The 27826-nt window shown below is 42.5% G+C and overlaps 1 protein-coding gene across 1 annotated transcript in view; it reads right to left on the minus strand.

The window, feature by feature from the left end:
- Positions 1-27826, minus strand: part of LOC311054112 (plexin-A1-like) — a 323060-nt gene that overhangs the window by 27876 nt on the left and 267358 nt on the right. The window contains exons 22-25 of the mRNA XM_084069992.1: positions 22685-22827; positions 12937-13034; positions 10363-10521; positions 7394-7460 (exon numbers count right to left, since the gene is read on the minus strand). Coding sequence (XP_083926118.1) covers positions 7394-7460; positions 10363-10521; positions 12937-13034; positions 22685-22827 — 467 coding nt within the window. The remainder of the gene's footprint in view (positions 1-7393; positions 7461-10362; positions 10522-12936; positions 13035-22684; positions 22828-27826) is intronic.

Raw genomic sequence — 27826 nt, forward strand, 5'->3', positions numbered from 1 at the left:
ACTTCTCGTGACGTTATTTACGTCACGAGAAGTTATGTCATTCCTTTTCCGCACTACATGTTGTCTCGACGCGTCTCACACAGACCAGCTCCAAAGACCGCCCCAATGGGGTGTCCCCACACGGCCAGTCACTCCCATTAGCTGCGCCCAGCGGGCAACCCCCGTTGCAGAGTGAGACTTTACTTTACCTGAGTTATCTTCTGATAGTTGTACTTGAATGTTGACATGAAATAATAATCCTGTGTAGTGTTTCATAAGCGCAAGCGTGAAAAAAAAAGACAGCGTGGAGAGGCAGCCGTCGCGAAAGGCTAGGATAAAAATACCAAGGATTCGACAGTGATGTCACTACTATGCGACACGGAAGTAGAACTGCATGAAGATAGCAAGGATTTGACAGTGATATGACATCACTAACGAATCCTTGGACATTTATGTAACTAGATGAACATGTGCTAGGTTCACGTTCTTCAGTCAGTGTTGCCAGATATTGTGAGAGAAATAAGCAACCAGGTTTAAGAAAACAAACCCAAAAGAGGATAACTAGGCCAACTTTACCTAGACATGGGATGTTATGTATTTGAAAATTGCCGATCTACAAGCTCACAACGCTTCGCTACCCATTGTGAGCTTGTAGATCTGCTATTTACAAAAAAATCTTGAGGGGGAAAAAGTGCAAAATGTGGAATATTTTTGACAAATATATATATATGGGGCTCCCTGGCACAAATTATAATTTCAGATGGGGGACTGGAAAAATACATGAACATGTTTGAGAACCACTGCTTTAAACAACAATCAAAACATTTGGAAACAAGCACAAATATCAACTACATTTTAGAAAGAAGCCGCTTATAATAAGCAGACATGGCAACACTGCCATGCTGTTTGAATGTTGTCGTTGGAGATCACACCCACATAGAATCTCCCCTGCCACAAGGAGGGGCAGTAAACCAAAGCATTATGGTCATTGTAGTAATGCAGCAGTCCAGTCAAACCGTAGTCAAACACACAGATTTCATTATTTTTCTGGCCATAGGGTGCAAATTTTAAATTGTGCTACTGTTATCTACTACAAATACTATTACCATTGAGTGATTGCAGTTTCTTCCAGGGGTGAAATGCTCCTTTAAATCTCCGAACCGTGTTGGAAAAAGAACCGGTTCCGGGTCCCAACCCCACCATGCAACATGTCGTGAGCTTGTAGACATGCTGTCTTTTGTGTGGCACTGTAGTGTGACAAAATAGGCCGTCAATTTACGAAACAAAAACTAAAAAGTATGAAGATTCAAAGTTTTTCCGCCTGACAGCAACGAAATAACAACGAGGATGGTCAGTCCTCCTGCAGGTTTGAGAAAACAAATTTTGAAGATTTGCCTGCAGTCTAAACAAAGTCTAAGACCATAGTCACCACACAAGAGAGTTTTCTAGCAGGATTTTGTAGAAGGTCAAGGCCCTCATGTGACTCGTGATGAAGCGCACACACCATTCCACCAGCCTCTGGCACGCTGGCATAATGTTAACCCATTCAGACCGGGAACGCATCTGTGTCATTTTTAGATTTGTCTTTTATTCTTCAATTCAATCTTCAATTATAAAAATGTAAGATATACAAGCTCATAGCGCTACGAGCTATGAGCTGAAAATGTGTGCAGATATTTGAATATATATATTTTTTCAGGCGAACATCTTTAACTTCTTTAACAAATCTTTGCTTTGGTCCCTGAAACAAAATGTTTTCGGTTGGGGGTCCATGGCCAAGTACATATTATTTTGGGGGTCCTCGACATGAAAAAGTTTGAGCACCACTGATATATAACAACATACGCTTAAAAAAAACTGTTTTAGAGATTCGAGTTACAAATGTTCGCCTTAAAACATATATCCTCAAAGATTTGCACACGTTTTCACGATTTTTCAAAAATAGCCAAAGAAATGTTAAAATGACACAGATGCGTTCCCGGTCTTAATGGGTTAAGGATGCAATGACATGAGTTCAAGTCAAGTCCGAAAAAAGTTTGTTATTGATTTCTAACATCATTTTGTATTCATTTTTATTCAGACAGACGGTACGAAAACTTGTCGGACCGAGAGAGGGTCTAAAACCTTCCCTATAACTCTGCTGTCCGCTGCATTCTGATAGGCTGATCCTGTCCTTAGGCCATGTGGACTCGGTAATGCGGATGTGTTCCACAATGCTGCTTTGCATGTGAAAGGTTCCGCACCGGAGATTTCACACCAATGTTTGCCATCCGCAACTGAATACCAAAACTTTGCTTGAAATCCAAAATACCTTTTTCCTACGCGAAATACCAGTGGTGGAAAGTAACTAAGTACATTTACTCAAGTACTGTACTTAAGTTTGAGGAATTTTGAGTTTTTTTTTTTACTTTACTGGAGTATTTCCAAGTTCCTGTACTTTTACATCTCAGAGACAAATATTGTACTTTTACTCCACTACAATTATTTGAACACTTTAGTTATTAGTTACTTTGTAGATTTGTTTTCCACCACTGCAAAATACTTTGTCTTGTATGCAGGAATATTACTAGATTGTACAAAACAACTTAGCTAGTTAGTTATCCCTGTGCAACTTGTGTTTACAAAGCCTGAAAGGCAAACAGAAATATAATTCTTATTGATATGTTCCAATGCCAAAAACACCCTGTCTTCCTAACTCTTCACATCCCCCTGTTAACGCCAGAGGACTCGCTCCATCTGCTTGGAGGACAGGTCGATTGACATCAACATTATATAAAAGAACCGTTCCCATTTCTAGAACTCCTTCTCCTTTCCCTTTTCATTCCTCACTTCACCTCTCTCCATCGCTCCCTCTCTCTCTCTCTCTCACTTTCTTTTCACCCGCCCACTGTTAATGTCTCCCTCGCTGTCTTTTTCTCTCTGTGTCTCTTAACCTTGCCCTCATTGACACTCTCTCTTTCCATTCTTTATTCTTCTATCTAGTTGCCCAGATGCCACACGCCATCTCCCTTGTCCTTCAATACACTCTCTCTCTCTCTCTCTCTCTCTCTCTCTCTCTCTCTCTCTCTCTCTCTCTCTCTCTCTCTCTCTCTCTCTCTCTCTCTCTCTCTCTCTCTCTCTCTCTCTCTCTCTCTCTCTCTCTCTCTCTCTCTCTCTCTCTCTGCTTTATCAGAGACACTTGTCAATCGATAGTGTCATTAACCCTGGCTTAGCCATGGAAAACATACTCTCACACATACACACAGTACACTGTATAGAAAGTTTAATAGCAGAGCGTTGGGAGGTACTGTACTTCTGATTGAACATGCATGTGTGTGTGTGTGTGTATGCGTGTGCGTGTGCGTGTGCGTGTGCGTGTGCGTGTGTGTGTGTGTGTGCGTGTGTGGAGGAGAGACAACAGTGAAAGATTACAGATCTCTACAAGCGGGTGTTTGAAACATTTATCCTCCCTCGCTCCCAACAGCTGTCCTCTCCCTCACCCCCTATAGTCATCTATCGCTCACTCTAAGCATGCACACACGCGCACGCACGCACGCACACACACGCGCGCGCGCACACACACACACACACACACACACACACACACACACACACACACACACACACACACACACACACACACACACACACGCTTGTCCTACTATACTTGACTTGTGAGAACATCAAAGTTTTAGGATGGCGATTTTCGGAATGCTATGTTTTCTTTTTTTTTCATTTGGACCTCACAAGTATAGAAGTAGAAGTACTCCATCATTCTCCCATCTCTCTCCCGGGTCCTGCGTTCTCCTCTCTGTCTCTCTCTCTGTCTGTCTGTCTGTCTGTCTGTCTGTCTGTCATCCCCCCATGGTTCAGTCTAGACCGACGTCACACGTCTCTCCACCATGTCACCTGTCTCTCCTCTATGACAGCTCTCTACAAAGTACACGGTACAGTCCTCTACTGAGGTGGTTCTCAAACTTTTTCATGTCAAGGACCACCCACCCCTCCCCCCCCCCCCCCAACTTGACACCCGCGGACCCCATTTGAAAAGATATGCCAGGGACCCCCATAAGAGAAGATTTTTTACGGCTCTAGCAGTGATTCTCAAACATTTTCATTTCAAGGAGCCCCAGTTTGACATGCATTAGGGGCTACGGACCCCCATTTAATGGCATTTCTATCTCTGGGACCACAGTTTATATCGTAAAATCTATGTTAATCTAACTCTGAGAGTGTACAAATGGAACCAAATGGACCCCATTTGTACACTCTCAGAGTTACAGACCCATGAGGGGTCCATTTGGTTCCTAACTATCCATCATTTAGCTGGGGACCCCCTGGAACTCCCTCCAAGGACCCCTGGGGGCCCCCGGACCCCACTTTGAGAACCAATGCTCTAGTGGGTACATTAACTTGACCTCTGACCTGTCAGAGTTACACATGGATGAAATGAACAGTGAGGATGTTACGGTACAGCGGTGAAGTCTTCACAGTGACTATAAAATCACCTTGAATCTCCATTTTACAAAACGATAACTTCAGGTAAAAATTTGACCTCTCTAGTGAGGTTTTCATGAAGGTCATAATGGATAATTGGAGCTCTCAGACCCACCACGGTCTACACACCATCTGGTTGGCCAGGTGTAATCATGGTCTACACATTATCTGATTGGCCAGGTGCACTGTGAGCTTGTAGATCTGTTATTTTCAGGTTAGACATGGTCAAGTTAAAGCTAGGCTGGAGGAACGCAGGCTTTCCAAGGCATAGAGGGGGCGTGACTCAAACCTTGCGCTGGAATGAAACGCCGGCTCCCTATTGTTTCACCAATCCATGTCCAAACGTGCAACAATTGTCCAAACTATACAACAAAGTGTAGCAACGCATCGAGTGTCCAATCCGGTGTGCCGTCTGCTTCAGATAACTTTATTGACATTGTCGACCGGCAGGTGTCCTCCCCGACACCAGGGTCTAAATGTCTCAAAGGAAGAGTATAGGGAGACTACCTCCAACAACTGCAGATGGACTAGTTACATTCATATTCTATTAACATACTCTACCATACAGATGTTCTATTCGTTTCTTTTACTCTCTCTCTCTCTCTCTCTCTCTCTCTCTCTCTCTCTCTCTCTCTCTCTCTCTCTCTCTCTCTCTCTCTCTCTCTCTCTCTCTCTCTCTCTCTCTCTCTCTCTCTCTCTCTCTCTCTCCCCCTGCGGATGAAAATCATCCCTCCATCCTCAATCCCCCCCCTGTCACCCGTTCTCCACCTCACCTCAGACCCCTCGTTTCCTCTCCCTTCTCGTCACCTCTCTCTCTCTCTCTCTCTCCTCTCCCTTTTCTCCGCCGTCGTGGCCATATGCTGCTAAGCGTGTCGTTAGCATCTGGGCTAATTAGGCGGACAGCTGCTAACGAGACACAGAACAACCCCCCCCCCCCCAACAACAACAACAACAACAGCCACCTCCTCCAACCTCCTTCGGTGCTAGTGGCGGCGGCTTCATTAATGGCATCCCTGTGCTAATAGCACGGTTTCTCCTAGCAGTGGGTGGAGGGGGGGGGCAAGGTGACGTTGAGGGGCAAAGGGAGAGACGGGGAGAGAGGGGAGAAGAGCACACCAGGCCGTCGTCTCACACACACACACACACACACACACACACCCGCAAGCGAGGCTAACAACCTCGAGGCAGTAGAGCAGAAATAACGACATCTGATAAAAAAAAAGAAAACATCAAGCCTGATTTTATATTTCGGCATGCGGCATAATAGCAGATCGGCAAGCTCACAACGCGTCGCGAAAGCGACGTGTTGTGAGCTTGCCGATCTGCTATTTTATCGCCGATGAATTACACATCAGGACGGCAAGGGGGGGGGGTGATCAGAGCCAGGGAGACGTGAAATGGAAACAAGGCAGGAAGACAAGACGAGTGGAGCTTGAAGAACGGACACGGCGAGCGTATATAGCGACTAACGAACGACAAAATAAAACACCGGCAGGATAAATGTTTCAAGAACCCCCGAGGGAAATAACTTACTCATACCGTTATGAGCCGGTGCCATTTCTCTCTGGTAATCTCTTAACAATATTTGGAGGGTGTTTTTTTGTTTGTTTGCCATGGGCCAAGTATAGTTCTTAAAGGAAATAAAGCTGACACATTTAAAGAGACTTTAAATATCATATCTTTAATCTGCATTCTTAAGCCTCAGAGGAGAAGGTCTTTAGTACCGGCAGTGAGACAAGAAAAAAACATTATGAATATAGTAACACTACAACAAGTTGCAAAAAACAAGTTGCCGGCTAGCTCGCTGCATTTCTTTTTTAATTACCAGGCCTGAGTGAGTTTCAAATAAAATGCCAAACACAATTAAATTAAGAAAAGAAATGTCTACAGCAAGTGGTTAAAATGTAGAACTGAAAACAAGAATAAAGAAGTAGCACCCGTGGAGAAAAGAGGGAAAAAAAGACTAAGTCAGAAATTCATCAGAATCGGGAAGACTGTTTTGTGTTGGTGAAGCGGATACGCAGCTAATTAAATATTGTAGTGTACTGTAAGTTTGACATAACGCCCGATTTACACTTAGTTGCGCGCCAGTGTCTCTCACCGAAAATATCCACTTTACAAGCTCACGTTGCGTCACAGCGCGACGTGTTTTGAGCTTATAGATCTGCTGACACGATGGAGGCAGCCATGCAAGACACCAAGCTGCTCATCAGGAGCTCGTTAGGGTTTCAGTGTCTTGCTCAAGGACACTTCAAAATGCGCCCAAGAGGAGGAGCCGGGGATCAACCCGAGAAACTTCCGGCTCCCAGAAGACCAACCGATCTACCTCCTGAGCCAGCCCACAGCGTGGGAAAACAAAATGCAATAAAAAAGGTACAGACTTAGGTTCCCTTACCTTCGGTGTTGATTTCGTCGACTAAAACTATGATGAAAAACGTCGACTATCGAAAACGAAATCAAAACGAAATCAAAACTAAGCTATGATGACTGAAAGTAAGACTAAATATACTGACAATTTCGTCAACAAATAGAAACTAGACAAAAATGTTAGGGAGGGACTGGTGGAGAAGAGATCCAGTAGAACTAAGACCAGTCATCATGGGTGCGTGCGGGTGTCACAGACCGAAAATAGTTGATCTACAAGCTCACAACGCGTCGCAGCGCGACGCGTTGTGAGCTTGTAGATCGGCTATTTTCGGCATGCAGCTAAGTGAAAATCATTTCGATGCCATCACGACCCGCCAAAAATACGTTTTAGTCGACTAAATCAACTGTACATTTAGTCGACTAAAATCTTATGATATTTAGTCGACTAAAACTAGACTAAAAGTAAAACATTTCAGGTGACTAAAATATGACTAAAACTAAACAGAATTGTATTCAAAAGACTATGACTAAAACTAAATCAAAATTTGCTGTCAAAATCAACACTGCTTACCTTGAGGAACTTGTACAGCAGGAAAGTGAACCAGTTGGTGAGCATCTTCTCTGCAACAGACTCCGTTCTGTGGCGGAAAAAAATGAATACAAAAATAAAATGATTATAAAACGATTATAATAAACAGCTTTTCTGCTTCCTGACGGCTGTGCGAATGTCTTGTGAAAGCCTGTCAAGAACTGAAAGCATAACAACGTTCTCAGTCAGTGCTAATGTCTCGTAATCATTAGCTGTTGGGTCGGGAAACTTGGGCTGTACTGTATGTATTTGGAACAAAATAACCTGTGCTCCAGTGGATCCAATGTAGTGACTATTCAATTGTGTCTTTAACCCATTCAATCCAGGAACGTATTTTAGATGGCTTTGGCTATTCAAAAATAGCAGATATACAAGCTCATAGCGTGGCACCGAGTGCTATAAATTATTACATTATAAAACATTAACCACTTTAGCCTTATTTTATACCTAGGCTATTTTCAAACATTTTAGTACATTTACTTTTGGCACTTTAAGTTGTAGTATATTTCTCAACATAAGATACACATTTAAGTCATATGTTAGAATTATTTATTACAGGTCTACTTTGTCCTGTACAGATAGCAGACAGAGAGGAGCCTGGTGTGGGTGACAATTAGCATTGGCTATTGTTCTAGTTGATAGACAGAGCGGCTATGCATTTGAGATCAAGGCTGACACCTTCCCTTTCCTGGCTCCATATAGTTGCAAATGTGTGGGGCCAGGGGAAGTGGGGGTTCACCTTTGAGGGCTGTCACACCCAACACGTACCTCCTCTTATTCTTTAGATCTCACTGCTATAAGTATTGACCCAAATGTAAGCTAGGGTGGGTGTGCTAGTCAGGGCCGAAGGGCCGCCTGTGGGGACCTCAGGGTCTCCATAGAAAACTGCTTGTACTCTGTTTGTTCCATGAAATAAATCCGAAGCAACGAACCTCACTATGGAGTGATGACTCAAATCCATTCTTCAAACATCTATTCACATCTCTGGAACATCAAACTAACTTTACAATATGGCGTTGTTGGCAATTAGTATAGTGCATTAAAACCTGTAAGTCTGTGGTTTTAAGATACCACAAAGTACATTTTGATACCAACACTTGCATACTTTTACTGAAGTAAATCTTTTACTCTGGACTTTTACTTCTAACAGAGTACTTCTACATTGCAGTATTGATACTTTTACTTGAGTAAAACATTTGAGTACTTTTCCCACCACTGGTTTTGGATATGCGTGGTTTCCACCCAACAACAGCGACGAGAGATGCTGTATTTTGTGTCTCTGCACTACATTATGCATTCATTCACCATATAGCCTAGTCAGAGCATGGTATACAGGTTAGGCTGCATGTCAGCCAGGCTGTCTGTCAAGCTGATTGCCTGCTTACCTGTCTATCTGTCAACACATCCGTCAATTATTTTTGTCTGCATGCGCATACCCGTCTGTTTTCTCTGTCTATTTGTGTGCGTGTACGTGTGTGTGTGTGTGTGTGTGTGTGTGTGTGTGTGTGTGTGTGTGTGTGTGCGTGTGGCTGAATGTAATACTACTTGTTCTCATAGCGCAGAAACCTTTTATGTACACAACGACGCCTCGTGAGCATGTAGATATGAAAGTTATTAAGACCTGAGGCCGCGTCTTTCAAAAATAGCAGATCTACAAGCTCGTAGCGCGGCACTCGGTGCCGCGCTATGAGCTTGTATATCTGCTATTTTTGAATAGCCAAAGAAATCTAAAGTGACACAGATGCGTTCCAGGTCTTAAAGGGTTAAGGTAGGGTAAGTGATTTACTTTGGTTAAAATAAGTGTTAAGTAGCTCTATATTGTGATAGTACTCATTGCTATAGAGTGTTTGTTTCAGTAACAGGAGTCTCCATGTCTCTCCAGCTCTTTATTTAAACAGAAAATGCATTTTCAGGTTGGGAGGGACACCAATTGTATCCAATCAGGATAGAGAACTCAGTCAGGATACAGATTAGCAAAGTGAAATTGGAAGTGATGACACTAAGAAATGAGCAGACAAAATTGGAACTGGATCACTATCAAAATGAAGCTGATAAATGGGTACTCTCTCCTGACTGGCTGACATTTTGTCACCTACCGAAAAATGTATTTTCTGTTTATTAAAGAGCTGGAGAGACAGCGAGACTCCTGTTACTGAACAAACACTCTATAGCAATGACTACTATGAGAATATAGTGCTATAACCTTTTAACAAAAAAACGTTTTGTTTTTTACCAAAAAATATCACTTACCCTACCTTTAAGTGTGTCTGTGGGGTTTTATAAATACTGAACCAATGAAAAGAGCTTATGACAAAATAATAACTACTTCCGATCCACTTAGAACAGGGGTCTTCAACAGGGGGTCCGGGACCCCTAGGGGGTCCTCAGAGTTACTACAGGGGGTCCGCCAAATCTTAGTGTTATGATTTTTTTTTTTTTTACCTTGAACCCTAATATCCCTTTTCTGAGGAGAACTTGAGCCAAAAGTAGCAGATCTACAAGCTCACAACGCCTCGCGCTTTTTTTTACCTTGAACCCTAATATCCCTTTTCTGAGGAGAACTTGAGCCAAAAATAGCCGATCTACAAGCTCACAACGCCTCGCAGCGCGAGGCGTTGTGAGCTTGTAGATCGGCTATTGTTGGCAAAGAGGTGTAGAGGGAAAAAAGAGCAGACCAAGAGAACAAAAAAAGTTGAATCTGAAACACATTTTTATACAATATAGAGGAGGGGGTCCCTGCTTCATCTCTCTCTCAGCTAGGGGGTCCTTGGCCTGAAAACGTTGAAGACCCCTGACTTACAACACAGGATCTTTTCTCCAACGTCCTGTAAAGTAGGATTTTTCTCTGACATAGGAGGTTTTCCCTATGTCCAACACAGCGACGATGAGAGCATCTGCTAAATGCCTGAGATGGTAAATGGTAATGAGTGTTTTTACTGCGGGCCCATTACCTCCTGAGCAGCAATTTGGGGTGGTTCTTGCTCTCCAGGTTCTTGTCGATGAGGTCGGACAGCAGTTGTTTGAGGACCCCGGTGGCGTATTCCAGCTCGCCCTGCAGGGCCGTCATGATGAGAGAGGCCACGTTCCCTCTGTCCCGCATGGAGAAGGACCTGCCGGCGCAAGAGGAAGAACTCCATTATGAAAACGGGAAGAAATGAATGAATAAAAAGGGTCAAATCTCATTCAAATGCAGCCAATGTATTGGCTAGATAGGCTACAAGTCTATAATTTATACTCCCCAATACGAGAAAAAGACCTACAAGCTAACCACGCATTGCAATGCAACATATTCTTAGCTTGTAGATCTGTTCTTTTTTAACCTATTAACTCAATTCCTGCCAATCACGCATAAATGCGATCTATTAATTAGCGCACTTGGCCGCCAATCACGCATAAATGCGTTCTATTGAAAAATAAAAAAAAATGAAAACATTTAGAAAATGTCTTTTTTTTTTTTTTTTTCAATTTGACCCAAAGACCAAGGAGATATGATTTTTCGAAGATTTAGACTCCCATCCACTTCCTTGTTAACTCAAAACTTAAAAATTCTGTATCTCGGCTCCTGAGTACTTTTTTAATTTCAATGAAAAATCTCTGGCAGACAACAGCAAAAAATCTGAAATAATTCTGGCAGTCATTCAGTTAAATCCGGGAACGCATCTGTGTCAAAGTGTTTTTCAACACAAATCTTCTCTTCTGGGGGTTCCTGGTATAAAACATTTTCAGATGTGGGTTCACGGCCAAATACGTATACATTTTGGGGTCCTTGGCACAAAAAACGTTGGCCCTTATCATCATGAGTTTGTCTCAGTCAAAGAATATTGACTGGGAACTGGGAATGAAGTGTCTCAAGGAGAAGTAGCAATTCCTGCAGAAGTATACTGCACCATTATGAAGCCACTTAACCCATTAAGACCGTAAGACGTCCGTGTCATTTTAAGATTTCTTTGGCTATTCAGAAAATAGCAGATATACAATGTATATATCTGCTATTTTTTTGAAAAAAATCTTTGTAACTCAAATCTTTGCTTCTGGGGATTCTACAAATGTCTTCTAAATCCTAACAGTTTAAAAAAAAAACGGATATTAAAAACTATAATATCAGTGGTTCTCAAACTTTTTTCATGTCAAGGACCCCCCAAAATGATATGTATTTGTCCACGGACTCCCCCATCTCAAAATATTTTGCTCCAGGGACCCCAACCAGAAGCAAAGGTTTGAGTTAAAAACATATATATTCAAAGATTTGCACACATTTTTCACGATTTAAAAAAAGAAAAAATGTTTTTTTGAATAGCCAAAGAAATCTTAAAATGACACAGATGCGTTCCCGGATTGAATGGGTTAACAGCAGCATTGGACATCTTACAAGGTGATAACTGTTGCTGTGGGATCCTTTATATTACCAACCCTGATAAACAAGGACACCATGCAGCCTTGAAAGACACCCTCTCACGGACGACAGCTGGCCTTGCAGATGTCATTGCCAAGGCAAGCCTATATTCCTACCCTTCTTAACTTTTGCAAAAGGCATTTTGTTGTGCACTGCACCGTTCATGAAAAGAGGGAACAGATTGAAAATGCTGCAATATTCTTTTTTTTAAAGCAGTCAGTACACTTAACAAAAGGACTAAAGGAGTTATTCATCATCATAGGAGCAATATAAGGTTAAAACAAATAAATTGCCTAAAAAAACTAATTTAATCTATGGTATAGATCCCACGTGGGAGGAAGGATAGTTGTTAGGTCTACTTTTCAAGTTCCAGTTGTACGTTTATTATACATTTACATAAATTATACTGTAGGTCCTCTTGCTCAAGGGTGCATCTGGCATTTTTGCACTAACAGCAACTGTGGATTGCCTCCTGAACCTGATCATTACGACCCCACATTTCAAAACATTATTTTGACGGTAAATGCCAAAGATCTTTATTGTCCCCCCCCAGGACCCCCATTTAACCCATTAAGAAGTGAGGCCGATTCTACTAAATGTCTTCTAAATCCTAATGTGATGTTGCTACATCAGTCGTTCTCAAACTTTTTCATGTCAAGGACCCCCAAAATGATATGTATTTGGTCGCGGACCCCCATCGCAAAATATTTTGTTCCAGGGACCCCCAGAAGCAAAGATTTGAGTTACAAATGTTTGCTTAAAAAATATATATATTCAAAGATTTGCCCAAATTTTCACGATTTTTCAAAAATAGCAGATATACAAGCTCATAGCGCGGCACTCGGTGCCGCGCTATGAGCTTGTATATCTGCTATTTTTGAATAGCCAAAGAAATCTAAAATGACACAGATGCGTTCCCGGATTGAATGGGTTAATACGATTTTTTAATCCTAACCCCAATCTACACTGTAAAAATCCTCGCTCTGAGTTAAAGCCCACGTAAAGGGCCCTAACTATCCCTAACTATCAATCATTTAGCTGGGGACCCCCCTAGTCCCCTGGGGGGTCCTTGACGGATGATTATCACATATTAGGAATCTATAAAACACTATTATGATAGAAACATCCTGACCTCTGGGCCTCCAGGGTTCGTATGAAGGTCAACAGGAAGTGCTTCTTGGTGAGCAGCTGGCCGAACAGCGTCAGAGCCTTCTCTACGTTGGCCTGGACCTGGGGGAGGGACAACAAACACACAACCAATTACTAGAGAGAACCCCAACAACATGGGCCAATCAGATATAAGCATCAGTGGTGTAAAGTAACTATAAGTACATTTACTCAAGAGCTTTCTACTTTGGTACTTTAAGTACATTTTGATACCAATACTTTTGTACTTTTAGTCAAGTAAATTCTGAATTTCTGACTTTTACTTGTAACAGAGTATTTCTACATTGAAGTATTGATACTTTTACTTAAGTAAATAAGTTAGAGTACTTTTTCCACCACATGGCGACATGCTAGCATCATGTCCAGGCCAGGGGGTGTACTTTGTACATCATGGCTGGGAGATGTTCTTGTACATCAAGCCACCTCACGTTGCAGTAACCGACGATCAGGGTGCTGATATTGTGCATGTTGGCTCACTGGAAACACTCTGTTACACCAGTGGGTCTACAGTTGGGGTCCAGGGACCCTCATAGGCTTCCAAATGGCCCCTTACAGGTGTGTAACTCTGAGAGTGTACAAATGGGTCCATTTGGTTCCATTTGTACACTCTCAGAGTTATGGGGGTCGTGGAAACCACTGTGCTACACTAAATGGAACAGAGCCTTTATTAGTATCATTGGTAACACCTGTGAAGGAAGTGATAATATGGCTGCTGTGCATAGAGCCTATTATGAGCCACATGGCTATAGCGCTAGTGCTAGCTCCCCTGCCCACTCAGCGCTACAGGGAACGTGTTGGACTGAGTCCTTTCAGCCAGGCAGGCGAACCCCACAACGTTCCCCCAGAACCCATGTCACTGTGAAGAGGACTTCCGTTAAGAGGATGCATCCTAAAAATGTCTAATGATTGCCCCGGTCCCTGAGAGCAGCCGAGTGTGGAGGGAGGGAGGGAGTGAGGGAGGGAGGGAGAGAGAGAGAGCGAGGGAGAGAGAGAGAGAGAGAGAGAGAGGACGAGGGAAGAAACAGAGGAAAAAAGCATTGGAGCGTAGCAAGTTTGTGTGCGCGCGCTTTTGTGCTTGTGTGTTGTTCTGGTGGCTGGCACCTGTCACTACCCATCAACAACAGACCATATCCCCTTAAGACCTCCCTTTATTTCTCTCTCTCTGTGTCTCTATCTCTCATTTGTGTCTGCTCTGGTTCATTCCTCATCTATTCTCTAGCTTTCCTTTTGTCTTTGTTAAACACCAATTGTTTTTCCTTTTAATCCCCCCCCCCGCCCCTCTCTCTCTCTATCTCTCCACAGTGCATTTCTAACATGCAGTCCTTCTCTCCTCCTACATGCTATAATAAAGTGTCTGGGTCTCTCTCTGTACAGCTAAATGAGATTCCCTCGCCTCCGGGGTAGGAACAGATTGGTGTGTGTGTGTGTGTGTGTGTGTGTGTGTGTGTGTGTGTGTGTGTGTGTGTGTGTGTGTGTGTGTGTGTGTGTGTGCGAGTGTGCGTGTGTGTGTGTGTGTGTGTGTGTACCGAAAGAACGAGAGAGCTAGAGATTTTGTCTGTGTGAGCACGCCTGCATTTACGCTACAAGTGAACATGAATGCACCTGTACGTGTGCACGTATATGCACACACATTTTTGCATGCGCGTACAAGAGAGACAAGACAGAAAGTGTGACGTGTGGGTGTGCACGTCCATTTGCGCGCGCGCGCGTGTGTGTGTGTGTGTGTGTGTGTGTGTGTGTGTGTGTGTGTGTGTGTGTGTGTGTGTATATGGTTGGGCAGTGTGTCTGGCTGGCTTAGGGGAGAGCGGTTACACAGAGCAATAAAGCCAGGAGCAGCAGTTTACACAGGCCATTGGATTAGGCCAGCCACCCCTGAGGGAAATAGACAGGAAGCCCCAGACATAACCATAAAATACGCAATCCGCCCCTTACCCCCGACTGTCTCTCTCCATTCACTTTAAGGGCGGCCGTCGCGCGCATCACAACGCACGCATGACAACGCATCTCCAGCCAGCTCAACACGTACTTTAATGACACCGTGAAAAACCTGGGTGAGGGCCATCAGCTCCATGTTGGATACCGTATAGCAGGGGTTCTCAACCTTTTCAGGCCGCGACCCCCAAAATAATGATATTATTTCCCGCGACCCCCCGCGTGCACGCGCGCGGTCCCGTTCGCGCGCGCGAAGGTTATTTAATTATAATAGGTTATTTGATAATTGTTTATTATCAAAACATTTTTGCAAAAAGTGGGTAAATTGAGTAAATTAACTGATAAAACATGAATTAATGATAACATAAAAAAATATTTTGTAAAAAAAAAAAAAAAAAACTTTTTTTTTTTTTTTTTTAAATCACCAAAAAATCTGGCGACCCCCCCAAATTATTTGGCGACCCCCCTGGGGGTCGCGACCCCCAGGTTGAGAACCACTGCCGTATAGCAGGGGTCTTCAACGTTTTCAGGCCAAGGACCCCCTAGCTGAGAGAGAGATGAAGCAGGGACCCCCTACTCTATATTGTATAAAATTGTGTTTCAGATTAAACTTTTTTTGTTTACTTTGTCTGCCGTTTTTCCCCTCTACACCTATACCTCTTTGCCAAAAATAGCCGATCTACAAGCTCACACCGCCTCGCAGCGCGATGTAAAAAAGAAAATCATATCACACAAAGATTTGGCGGACCCCCTGTAGTAACTCTGAGGACCCCCTAGGGGTCCCGGACCCCCTGTTTAAGACCCCTGCTGTATACTGTATATATTGATTGATTGATTGATTGATTGTATGATTTAAAGTTGCAATCTATACATTTCATGTTCTACTCGGGATTCAAACATGGGTCTCCCACGCAGGGGACCAAATTTCTACCGTTCCACCAAGGCAAAATGCCCAGGTGAAATTGTGCTGCAGGCAGTACTTTCCAACAAGTAGGGAGACTCACTCTTCCGTTGACACCTCCAACCACAGCAGATGTACTAGTTACATTGTATTAACATACTCTATCATACAGATTGGATCACATTATCTTTAGTTCATTCAAATAAATAATCATTTGAATTGCAGCTTTAACTCTAGGGGCCCTATTTTGCACCAGGTCGTATGACTTGGCGTAAGGCCTGGCCAATGCTGGTTGGTCACTCAAAATAGCCAAACAGCATTGGCCACGCCTCCAGGTCTTAAGTTGTGATTTGACAATTTAATAAAATTGAATTGAATTGAAGTTACGTCATAAGACGTGGACCTGGCAAAATAGGGCCCCAAAAGTGTACAAATGCACACTCAGTTTTTCAAATGCATAATAATGGTAATATATTGTAAGGTTTATACTAGTATATATTAGTGAAGGTGTCTTTACTTCGAAGGCATGCACCTTATACTGTAGAAACAGAATGCCGCTGAATATCTACCATGCCTATTCCACCCTCGTCAAAAAGTTCCCCTTTTTCCAACTAGACAGACAGACAACTGGGAGTCCTTTTACTGTTTCTCGCAGCGCGATGGATTTATTCCTCCACTTGGTAACAGTGTAGCAGGAAACACACATGGTTAAGCAATGATCCTATGGTGATCACAAACTGAGTGGATGTCAAAAACGTCTGCTCTCTGCAGACACAACTTGCACACTGAGTTTTCTGGGCATACTCAGGTAAACAGGTGTTCCTAATGTCCCCTTAATTAGGCCCAAATTAGACCACAGTGACAGAGGCTAAAGAGTTACACAACATACATGCACCACCTAGTGGCTCAACAATGAAAAGTATGAAAATAAAATACAGAGTCCAGCACACTCCCCACCTGGTATCTGTGAAGATATCACATACACTACTAAGAAGAGGAGGAAGAGTCCTCTTCCTCCCCGCCATCCTCTTCAGAGGTTGGCTTCACTGTCCAGGGTGCTGGGCCAGCATGAAGGGCTGCAATGTGCCTGTCACTGTCGCACTCAGAACATTGAATGACAGCCTTGCAGTTCTTTGCTTGGTGTGAAGTTGAGGCACAGCAACGGAAACATATACCGTTCTCTTTAAGGAAGGCCTTTCGTTCCTCCAGGGGCTTTAGTCTGAAACCTCTACACTTGTGCAGAGGGTGCGGTTGTTTATGAATAGGACACTGCTTTTTAGGGTTTTCCGAATCTTTGGCCTCATCCTTCTGTTGAGCGCTGTCCACCTCTGTTCTGTGCACTGTTATGGCCGTTCTTGCCGATTTCGGTGAGAATTTGTCTCTCTGAGGTGGGATGGTGCGAAAGGTTGTAGCAATGAAACTCGGGTCATTCCTCATCCTCGCTTCATCACGAATGAAACCGGTGAACACTGAGAAAGGTGGGAAGCTGAGGTGATATTGTTGTTTAAATCTTGTGCCATGCACCATCCATTTCTCCTGGAGATTGAAGGGCAGTTTCTCCAGAATAGGGCTAATGCCATGGGCAGTATCCAGGTAGTTCAGGCCGCCTAAGTGACCTTCCTGTTTGGCTTGGTGAATTTCAAGGAGAAGGTCACCTAACTCCCGCAGGCGTTGAGGGTCTCTGCTTGAGATCTGGGGGAAACATTGCAGCTTGTTAAAGAGAGCAGACTCCATGGCCTCTGCAGAGCCGTAGCACTCCTCTAACCTTTCCCAGACCATATTGAGGGCCTCCGCAGGGTCTCTGATGTTGACTGACCTCATTCTCCTTGCATGTTCAGTGGATTCTGGTCCAAGCCACCTAATTAGCAGGTCAAGTTCCTCACTGGGTTTCAAATCGAGGTCTTCAATGACGTTGGAGAATGTAGATTTCCAAGCCCAGTAATCCTCCGGACTGTCATTGAATTTTGTGAGCCCAGCTGTGACTAGTTCACGGCGAGCTAGGAACTTGTCCAAGTCTGAGACGGAACGGGATTCACCAGACGCATGATGTCCATCTCTACGTGACTGGTCATTATGCTCTGTATTGTCTCTGGGTGAGCTCTTTAACTCAGTTGACTGCGGTGTGTTCCTCTCACTTTCCTTTTTAGGGCTGAAGTGGACCAGTGGCTGTCTCAAGGTAGGAGACGGTTTGTTAAGGGTTGGGTTATGTGGAGAGGAGAACTGCCTCTCACCTTGGCTATGAATAGGTTTCTGGTCTGGTGAAAGGTCCAATGGTGGCTTGTGGTTGTCAGTTGCTGAAGAAGCCAATTTAGCCTGAGCGTCGGGCTCTGCACCGTCAGTGTATGCTGATGGCTCTTCGGTGTTCACATAGGCATACTGCTCCTGAACATACCTTTCAGCTCTCTCGGATGGTTTATGAGGTGAGCCTTGATCGACGTCGGGCATCCCAGACAGCCCGTCGATGTTTTCCATGGCCGCAGCTGCTTCAAAGACAGTGGCTTCGGCTTCGGCGGCTGCCGCCTCTTTCTCCTGCTGCATGGCCTCCAGTGTAGCCTCAAGCCGCGTTGCCTCTACATGCAGTTGAGCCTTCTTTACTTTTACATCAATCTCCCTTTGTGCGAAGGCCGCTTTGGCGCGCGCCGCTTCAGCCTTGGCGCGTGCTTCTACTGCAGCCAGACTAGTTGATGATCTACTGGAGTGTTTTGATGCTTGCGTTGAGCAGCCGCACTCTGATCTCACCACAAGCTACTTTTCCGACATGTTGGCTGTGGTTGAGCAGGCTTAGTAGGCTATCTGACCTACCGAAGTTGCAATCACCGTTGTGTCTGCTTTTTTACTATTCCGCCCTCGTCAAAAAGTTCCCCTTTTTCCAACTAGACAGACAGACAACTGGGAGTCCTTTTACTGTTTCTCGCAGCGCGATGGATTTATTCCTCCACTTGGTAACAGTGTAGCAGGAAACACACATGGTTAAGCAATGATCCTATGGTGATCACAAACTGAGTGGATGTCAAAAACGTCTGCTCTCTGCAGACACAACTTGCACACTGAGTTTTCTGGGCATACTCAGGTAAACAGGTGTTCCTAATGTCCCCTTAATTAGGCCCAAATTAGACCACAGTGACAGAGGCTAAAGAGTTACACAACATACATGCACCACCTAGTGGCTCAACAATGAAAAGTATGAAAATAAAATACAGAGTCCAGCACAATGCCTCTTAAGAATTCACCTTTTTTCAGGGGTATTTCCGCCTATGTGACGCCTATACATTCATATACTGTATTATGCATAATCAATATGTTGGTCCAACAGGCATGAAATCATTGACACATGTGAGGCGAGAGTGGATATAGCGACTTTCCTACAGTTTGCTTATACAGTGGTGGACAGTAACTAAAGTAAGTAGTACATTTACCCAAGTACTGTACTTAAGTTCAATTTTTTGGTATTTTGACTTTACTGGAGTATTTCCAATTTTCAATAATTTTACTTCTACTCCACTACAGCCCACTTTGCTCAAAGGCAAATATTGTACTTTTACTCCACTATAATTATTTGAAAACTTTAGTTAATAGTTACTTTGTAGATTTTGATTATTATTAAGAAACCACTTCAGACCTGTATACTTTGGCGATCTACAAGCTCACAACGCGTCGGTTTGCGACGCATTGAGAGCTTGTAGATCGAGTGTTATGTGATGTCACATACTGTACACATGTATGAACTGGGAAAATTGCATTCATGTTCAAACTTCTGAACAGTTTTCACCTGACAATTCAGACTGCTGTTGTAATGACACCTATAGCCATGTATAGAAACTGGGAGTTTATACCCTTTCCCATATATTTTTATCCATGTCACTTGAACCATGCCCATGAAACTGTGATTTTATATACCTGCTGCTATTTTTATATGCAGGATATGTTTTCCACTTGCAAAAGAAGCATTTAAGCCTTCCGTATAGTGCCACCTATCCATTGCATTATTTTTTTTAACCATGCACCTGATGTATATTGGACTTTGTAATCTGATGTGAATGTGCCTTCCTGTTATTGATCTGTTCTGTGTCGTAATCCTCTCCCTCTATTCCTTCTTCCCTATTCTAACACTTTCTGATACTGCAAATATTTTAGAGCAAGCGCAAAAATAGAATTGACAATTTAGGCATTTAGCAGACGCTCTTAATCCAGAGCGATGTACAGTAAGCATGGAAAACACGAGGTAATACATCAAATGCATAGAAATAGTAATCTAGGATCATAGGTACACCAAGAACCTATCATCAGTCTAAACAGCATAATATCAAACAAAACATGACTCAGTCATGTATACCAGCTTGCTTTCTGTTTTCTCTGATTTGTCCCGCAGAATCTGGCAACACTGCTAGTGGCTCCCCATTGGCTTAGAACTGTTGCTTATTTCTCTCGCAGAATCTGGCAACATTGCCATAGAGGCAAGAGGCGTGTCTAGTACCATAGCTTGGGAGGACGAGACTGCCCGTTCAGAGTATGGGAAAGTATCCCCATTGGCTTAAAGGACAGCCAATGATGAGAAAGTGTTGACTAGACTCTATAAATCTATAATCTGTACTTTGAAACGATACACACTATAGGATGCCAGGTCTACAAATGACCTGGCATTTTAGCCTTTGCATAATTTTGCAAGGTCGCCACGGCTAGACCCTTTTACACCTGTAATCGTGCAGTGTGACAATAAAGTTGTCTATTTCTAAGATTCTAATGTGAGCATCCATGGGGGATTGTCCGGTGATTCTGTTTTGCCGAGTTAATGCAGAGAAGTAATTTCCCCACAGGGATCACTACCAAACCTTTATTCGGTTTTACAGTGTCTATGATTCTGTAATTTCATCTGAGGGGAGGATCTTTCATAAGCCCTTTGGGGCTTCTGACTGAATTTTCACTTTTACAGTATAGCTCTGCCGGAGGATAGCCAGATCTACACGAGGGTGGGGTATCTGTGCTGTGCAGGTCCTTGTGTGTTTGCCTGGAGCTAATCTCGCAAACCGTTGGATCGATCAGCATTTTTCACATAGGTTTATATGTATTCTTTTTAAATCCAACCTGAATTTTTATAGAGGAAGTCAATGGGGCTTGGATCTGTCTGAAACCTTGCCCGTATTGTATTAACGTTTCTGTGTGCTAACAATAATAATCGTGGGGATCAATTTCAGGCTTGGATTAACGGATGTGTGGAGAGAAGGATGTTATTAGACTGATACTGTAGATAGATAGATAGATAGATAGATAGATAGATAGATAGATAGATAGATAGATAGATAGATAGATAGATAGATAGATAGATAGATAGAGAGAGATGGGTCGCTTTGCGCCGTGTTGTGAGCTTATAGATCTGCTATTTTCACTACTTCTTCAACACTGTTTTTTATTTATGGAAATTGTGGGATTTCATTTATTTTTTAATTGATACAAAGTTGTGATTTTTTGTTTAAACTTTTGATAAACATGTATATATTTATTTATTTGTATTTAGGAAACAAAAATATTATTTATTATTTATTATTTAACCGCAACCCAAATAAATTGCTCCGTGACCTAAACATGGGTCCCGACTCCCGACCCACTGTTTGGGAAATGTAATAATGATGTAACAATATGATGTAATGATGTAATAATAATAATAATAATAATAATAGCTCAGATATATTTTAGCGCTTTTCTAAGTACCCAAAGTCGCTTTGCATAAAGACAGTAGAATGTCATTTCTATTCATAGATACACATAGGCCATGCACTGGAATAGATTTTGAGTAAAATCTATTCTCTGCAATTATTCAATTCCAGTTCTGTGATGAGCAATGAGCAGAAACACCTTTTAATGTCTCCTTCAACAGTTAGTGTTTTAGTAGTCAAATCTATTAGTTTCTGTTGCATGCTAATGATAGGGTTAGTTCTTCCATTGTAAAATGGAGAGTTAAAGGTGATATTGATAACAGTATTACAGAGACAAATAAATGAATACATCCACAGAGCTTTTAAAAATCTGTGGAATAAAAGTATAGCTTTATCCAAAAATGACATATCATTTATATGAAGGGTCCAAAATTATTATTATTATTTGTTTTACATCCGTCAGCTTATGGCGACCATTATCCAGTTGCTTCAATTTTCACTGGGCAGGGTTTTTTTTTTCCCTTAAACAAATGCTTAGTGGGAGATGCCTCAATACAATGGGTGCTGCCTTATACACATTCCTCAGGGTCATAAGTAACCTCATGCCACAGAGGTGATGTGGAGTCCAATGCAACATCTAGTCGCTGAATGTTGTCTATAGCAGTAGTTCTCAACCTGTGGGTCGGGACCCCCAGGGGTGTCCCCACATTATTTGTGGGGGGGGGGGGGGGGTCCCAGATGACAGTGAAGTGACAATTTAAGGACTTTTAAGACTTTTTTTTAATACCTGAAAAAAATAACGACAAGAAAAAGACCCTTACTGCATCAAAGGTAATCAACAAACTATACTATGAAAACTGGTCAAACATTGGCCAGATTGTTAAATAATATAAGAAAGAGGCAAAATTGTTGAAAATTTGTTGAAGAACGCCTCATCTGCTATTTTCACAATATTTATCTGTGGAACCGAGTCAAACTATGTTCCAAGTGCTTGTCAGGGTGGGGGGTCCCCAGTACAAATATGATTATTTGGGGGGAGGGCTCCTCAGTTCAAATGTGATTATTTTGGGCGGTCGCGGCCTGAAAAGGTTGAGAACCACTGGTCTATAGCACCTTTAACTCAACTCTGAGAGTTCAATTAAGAGTTAAATGGGCACTCCATTATTGTTATATTTATCTAAAGTGTTAGTCAGTTCTGGCCGGTGGTGATGCGGTGTACTGACCCGTACCTCCATTTCCTTCAGAACGGGGTGGTCTTCGATGCCGGGGAACAGCACTCTCATGGCGTAGGTACGGTAGTCCAGGAAAGGGATCCCCGCCCCGTCCAGCTCCTGGGTCAGCTCGTGGATGTCCGTCTGAAGCTCGGCAAATGCTGCGGCGAGGACACAGGTCGGAGAGAGAGACAGACAGAGAGACAGACAGACACACAGACAGGAAGGACCGTGAGTCAAAGGTTTGAAGCGGTAGGCACAACGTTTGGATTGTACATGCAGTACATGTACTCAAGTACTGTACTTAAGTACAATTTTGAGGTACTTTTACTTTACTGGAGTATTTCCTGTTTTCAGTACTTTTACATCTACGGCCTACATCTCAGAGGCAAATATTGTACTTTTACTCCACTACAATTATTTTAAATTCTAGTTAAGTTATTTTGTAGATTTTGATTATTATTACAAAACATACATTAACCACTTTGACCCTATATACATTTCGGTCAATTAAAAATAGCAGATCTACAAGCTCACAATGCGTCACGATGCGACGCATTGTGAGCTTGTAGATCTGCTATTTTCAAAAGATTTTCATACATTTGAAAACTTGTTAAATGGGACTATGTTAAATGGGATTATGCATAATGAGTACTTTCTACTTTTAGTATATTTTGATACCAATACTTTTGGACTTTTACCGAAGTAAATTTAAAATTTTGGACTTTTACTTGTAACAGAGTATGTCCACATTGCAGTATTGATACTTTTACTTAAGTAAAACATGCAAGTACTTTTTCCACCACTGATAGAAAGGGGAGTATTTTTCTGGTCTCCCTGGAAAGGTTAAATTGTGCACATGAGCTTAACAGGTTCAGTTTATTTGTTCTGTGTTTTTCTTTTTTCATATTGACGTTTGGAATGTTAAAGAACCTTTTTGTTTCGCCTGTTTTAGGAATGATTTACATTTGTGTTTTTTTCTAAAGTCTCTGTTTTGTGGGGTCGGTCACACATCCATTCAGAGGTGTTACAAAGTCCTAATTGTTTAGAAGGCTTTTTCTCAGATTTAACTTTTTCTCAGATTTCAATGACACATCATTGAAAGCTTACATTCTGTGCATAATCTGTAAAAAGCACAGCGTCGGTGTTCACAAAGATAAAGAAAGACAAGCTGAGAGACCATGAGAGAATGTCACAGCGGATATCTGTTGAGCAAAGACAGACCCAGGGTAGGACACTGAATAAAACATAACAGAGACAGAATACAATCTCTTTATGAAGGCAAATGTCACAACAATGATTTGATTATGGTACCTGCCTGCGCTGCATGTATCCCCCCCCCCCTCTCTGCCCCGTCTCATTAAAATATCCCCCAATGTCCCATCAAAATATAGCAAAAAGATCTCACTGAACAAGTAAAAAACTCTGTCGTTTAGTGGCATGTTGTTAAAGTAATACTAGGTAACTTTTTCAACAAAACTAAAGTGAAATTGTATATCTTTTGTGAGTGGCAAATGTTTCACAACACCCACTCCATGAATTTCACCCCCGAAAGCCTTTATAAACTATTTTCTATTGAAACGGTGGCTAGGGTACTCATTCCCGTGAAAATGTAGTCATCCGGCTGGGAAACGGAAATGCACCGGTTTCCTGTTCGCCCAGGAACTACCGCGCTAATAACAAAAAGGAATCTCACGCTGTTTTTAAGAGATTGTAGGATTTGAAGATCGAAAAACAACAGCAAAAGAAAACACAGCTCACGGTAACTAAAGCTCCACTGGCTAAGAGAAACGATCCACAGATAGTATAAAACAATTAAAAGAACGCTTTTTGAAACGCTTCCGTCTTCCGGTGAAAACAAATGTAATTCTGGGTAATGCAGGAATAAACGAACGACCTGCAGTGACGGTAATGACCAGTAGAGGCTTCTAAAAATCGTTATTTGTGGACCTGCATTGTATTACTTTAAGGGACACGTTCTGTCACATAAATTAAACAAAACACCACATTTAACTGTATTTCTGTAGGCCAGAAGTTTACTTGAAGTTGAACTTTTGACAGACAGACAGACAGACAGACAGAGGGACATCCTTCCCCTGTGGTATCTGAGCTCACCATGAATTAAATCAATACTTGTCAAAAGAGAGCCTATACACAATGGAGAAGTAGGAGAAAGAGAGAGGGGGGGAGGGAGGAAGAGAGAGAGAGAGGGGGAGGAGGGGGCAGGGAGGGAGGGAGGGAGGGAGAGAGAGAAAGAGAGGGAGGTGATGGGGAGAGACAGAGAGAGGGGGAGGATCAGACAGAAAACAAAGTTCCCAGAATGGAAAGTCAATTAATTGCATGAGTGGATAATTATTAAGAGAGCGACGGATGAGTTTTCATGCATAATTTCCCCCAGCTGCTATTGGACACATTGGTCCATGAGAGGAGAGGAGAGGAGAGGAGAGGAGAGGAGAGGGGAAGAGAAGAAAGGAGAGGAGAAGATAGGAGAGTAGAGAAGAAGGGATGAGCAGAGATGAGAGGGGAGGAGAGGAGAGGGGAGTAGAAGAAAGGAGAGGAGAAGATAGGAGAGGAGAGAAGAAGGGATGAGCAGAGATAAGAGGAGAGGAGAGGAATGGACACTGTAAACACAGCTTGGCGTAGCTTATTGCTTTAATAAAACGGTTACCGAATATGGCAGCATCAAAATCATTGACATATCTCAATTAAAATATTGTAATAACAATTTCACTACAAAAAGAACAAGAAAGTAGTCCCCGACGATGTTTACATTCAGAAGGACTCAAACTAGCTGTTGTAAATGTGAAATGAATCAATATTGGGCAACTGCATGACCCACAAAATTGAACATCTTGAAACGATGTGTTTGGTGCAGTAATACTGATGTAATGCAGTCACAGGTGTGTGTTTATAGAGCATTTTACAATCAATGGCTCAGCCAATCATAATCATGGACCGTAACAATCCGTTTCATGCAGATAAATGAACACACAGGATTTTAATGTTTCAAACCTGTGACCTTCGGCGGTGATATTGATCTGGGGACAGAGCACGACTCCACCGAGGGACAGAGGCAAATAATAACTAAACACGAGTAACATATCGTCTCTGAATAAAATAAATAAACTAACTTGTCAACGCGTGAAGCATTTAAGCACGCGTTGACAAGTTAGCTTATTTATTTTATTAGAAATTATCTAAATGTCTCAATGGACGAGTAGGGAGACCACCTCCAACTAGTTATATTGTATTAAAGTTAGGGCAACAGATAAGGGACAACTTCTGTCCATATTTAAACAACAATATATATAATTATATGTAAATTAATTTAAATGAGAAGTTTTGAAAAAGTGACCCTACTGGTAGCAGAATGGAATGCACAGTGACATCACCAGTGGAGAAAGCACGTACTGTAGGTGTACAGTACACTTTATTGCCTGTACTATGAGTACTATGAGTTATATTGGCCTACAAATGTACATTGTAAATGTCTATCATTCAAACCATATATATTTGCAATGCTCTGGAAGCCTCTCTATTGTAAAAGGTTAAATCAAATGTATATTGATGATGTATATCCTTGTATTTGTTTATAGGGAGTTTAGGTGAGTTTACCAGGGTGGATTTCCTCCACTCCTGACATCAACAACTCAACTGAATGTTGGGGGCGGGGCAAATGTAGCTGTTCAAACACCTTTTTCAAACATTTCTTGTATATGAGAATGCCAATTTTTTACCCCCATATTATTTGAATACGCAGTGTTTTAAAACGTTTAAAATGTTTTAAAATCTATTGCCCTGCCTTTAACATTCTCTATAGCATACAGATTGGTAAGACAAACAAAAACAAAAGAATCATTTAAACAAGTTCCGGACTACAGCTTCGACATTATGGCTAATTGTTCATCTAGAAAGCTATAGTTTGGACATCAATCTTCGTGTACCCTCCAAGCAGGGTACAGTGCCAAGACACAGAGGACACGGAGGAGACATAGACAATTCCGTTTGCGCGTCCGCCCATTTGTCCGGCCCCCTAAATGGTCCGCGAGGCCATTTGGAGATGTTATTTGTTATCGTACTGACTTGTAGAGCATCATAAACACGGAGATTAGCGGCTGTAATGTCAAAGCCGTGACATTGGCCACTCAGCGGTTGCAATTTAGTTGCTGCTGTTTGGCTAATTGGCCATGACTTCTGCACCGTCAAGTCCTGAGTGTTAATTCAACTCAGGAGTGTATGAATGGAACCAAATGGACCCATAAGGGTCCATTTGGTTCCATTTGTACACTCCCGAGAGTTGACTTTTTGTTGTGTGTCGTGCCGAGTTAGAGGAGAGTACTGTCCTTCTCATGTTCTCACACACACACACACACACACACACACACACACACACACACACACACACACACACACACACACACACTTTCTACTACAATCCACGTGGGGACATGCAATTTGCAATTTGTACCTTTTTTGGGGGGACATTTATAACCCTAACCCCTAACGTCTAATCCTAACCCTGACCCCAGCCTGAATCTTTTACTAATTGTAACCTTAGCTCTTAAAAAATAAAAGTTTTCTTGGCCATGAGAGGACCATTTTCCACAAGGGAACATCACCAAATGTCCCCATAACGTCAAGTTTGACAGGTCTTACTATCCTTGAGGGGGTTCTTGTCCCCCACCTGGATAGTAATACCTGGCTGAACACACACACACGCGCACGCACACACACACACACACACACACACGCACACACACACACACACACACACACACACACACACACACACACACACACACACACACACACACACACACACACACACACACACACACACACACACACACACACACACACACACACACACACACACACACACACACACACTAAAGCATCTGTACCCTCCCATCTCTCTCTCTCTCTCTCTCTCTCTCTCTCTCTCTCTCGGCTGATACACACAGCTACACCTGACCGCCCATGTCATGTCATCGCTGTCGGGCAGAAACCTTGTATCTCCATATTTAAACTTTTTAAAATGTTTTTTCTTTCAACATTAAATGAATGCCCTACTTCATAGTACGATAGTCTCACAAAAAAAGTAGCAAAAATAGCTGATCTACAAGCTCACTATACGTGTTGCATCGTGACACGTCGTGA

Source organism: Gymnoscopelus microlampas, assembly GCF_963454915.1.
Source record: "Gymnoscopelus microlampas genome assembly, chromosome: 10".
Taxonomy (NCBI): Eukaryota; Metazoa; Chordata; class Actinopteri; order Myctophiformes; family Myctophidae; genus Gymnoscopelus; species Gymnoscopelus microlampas.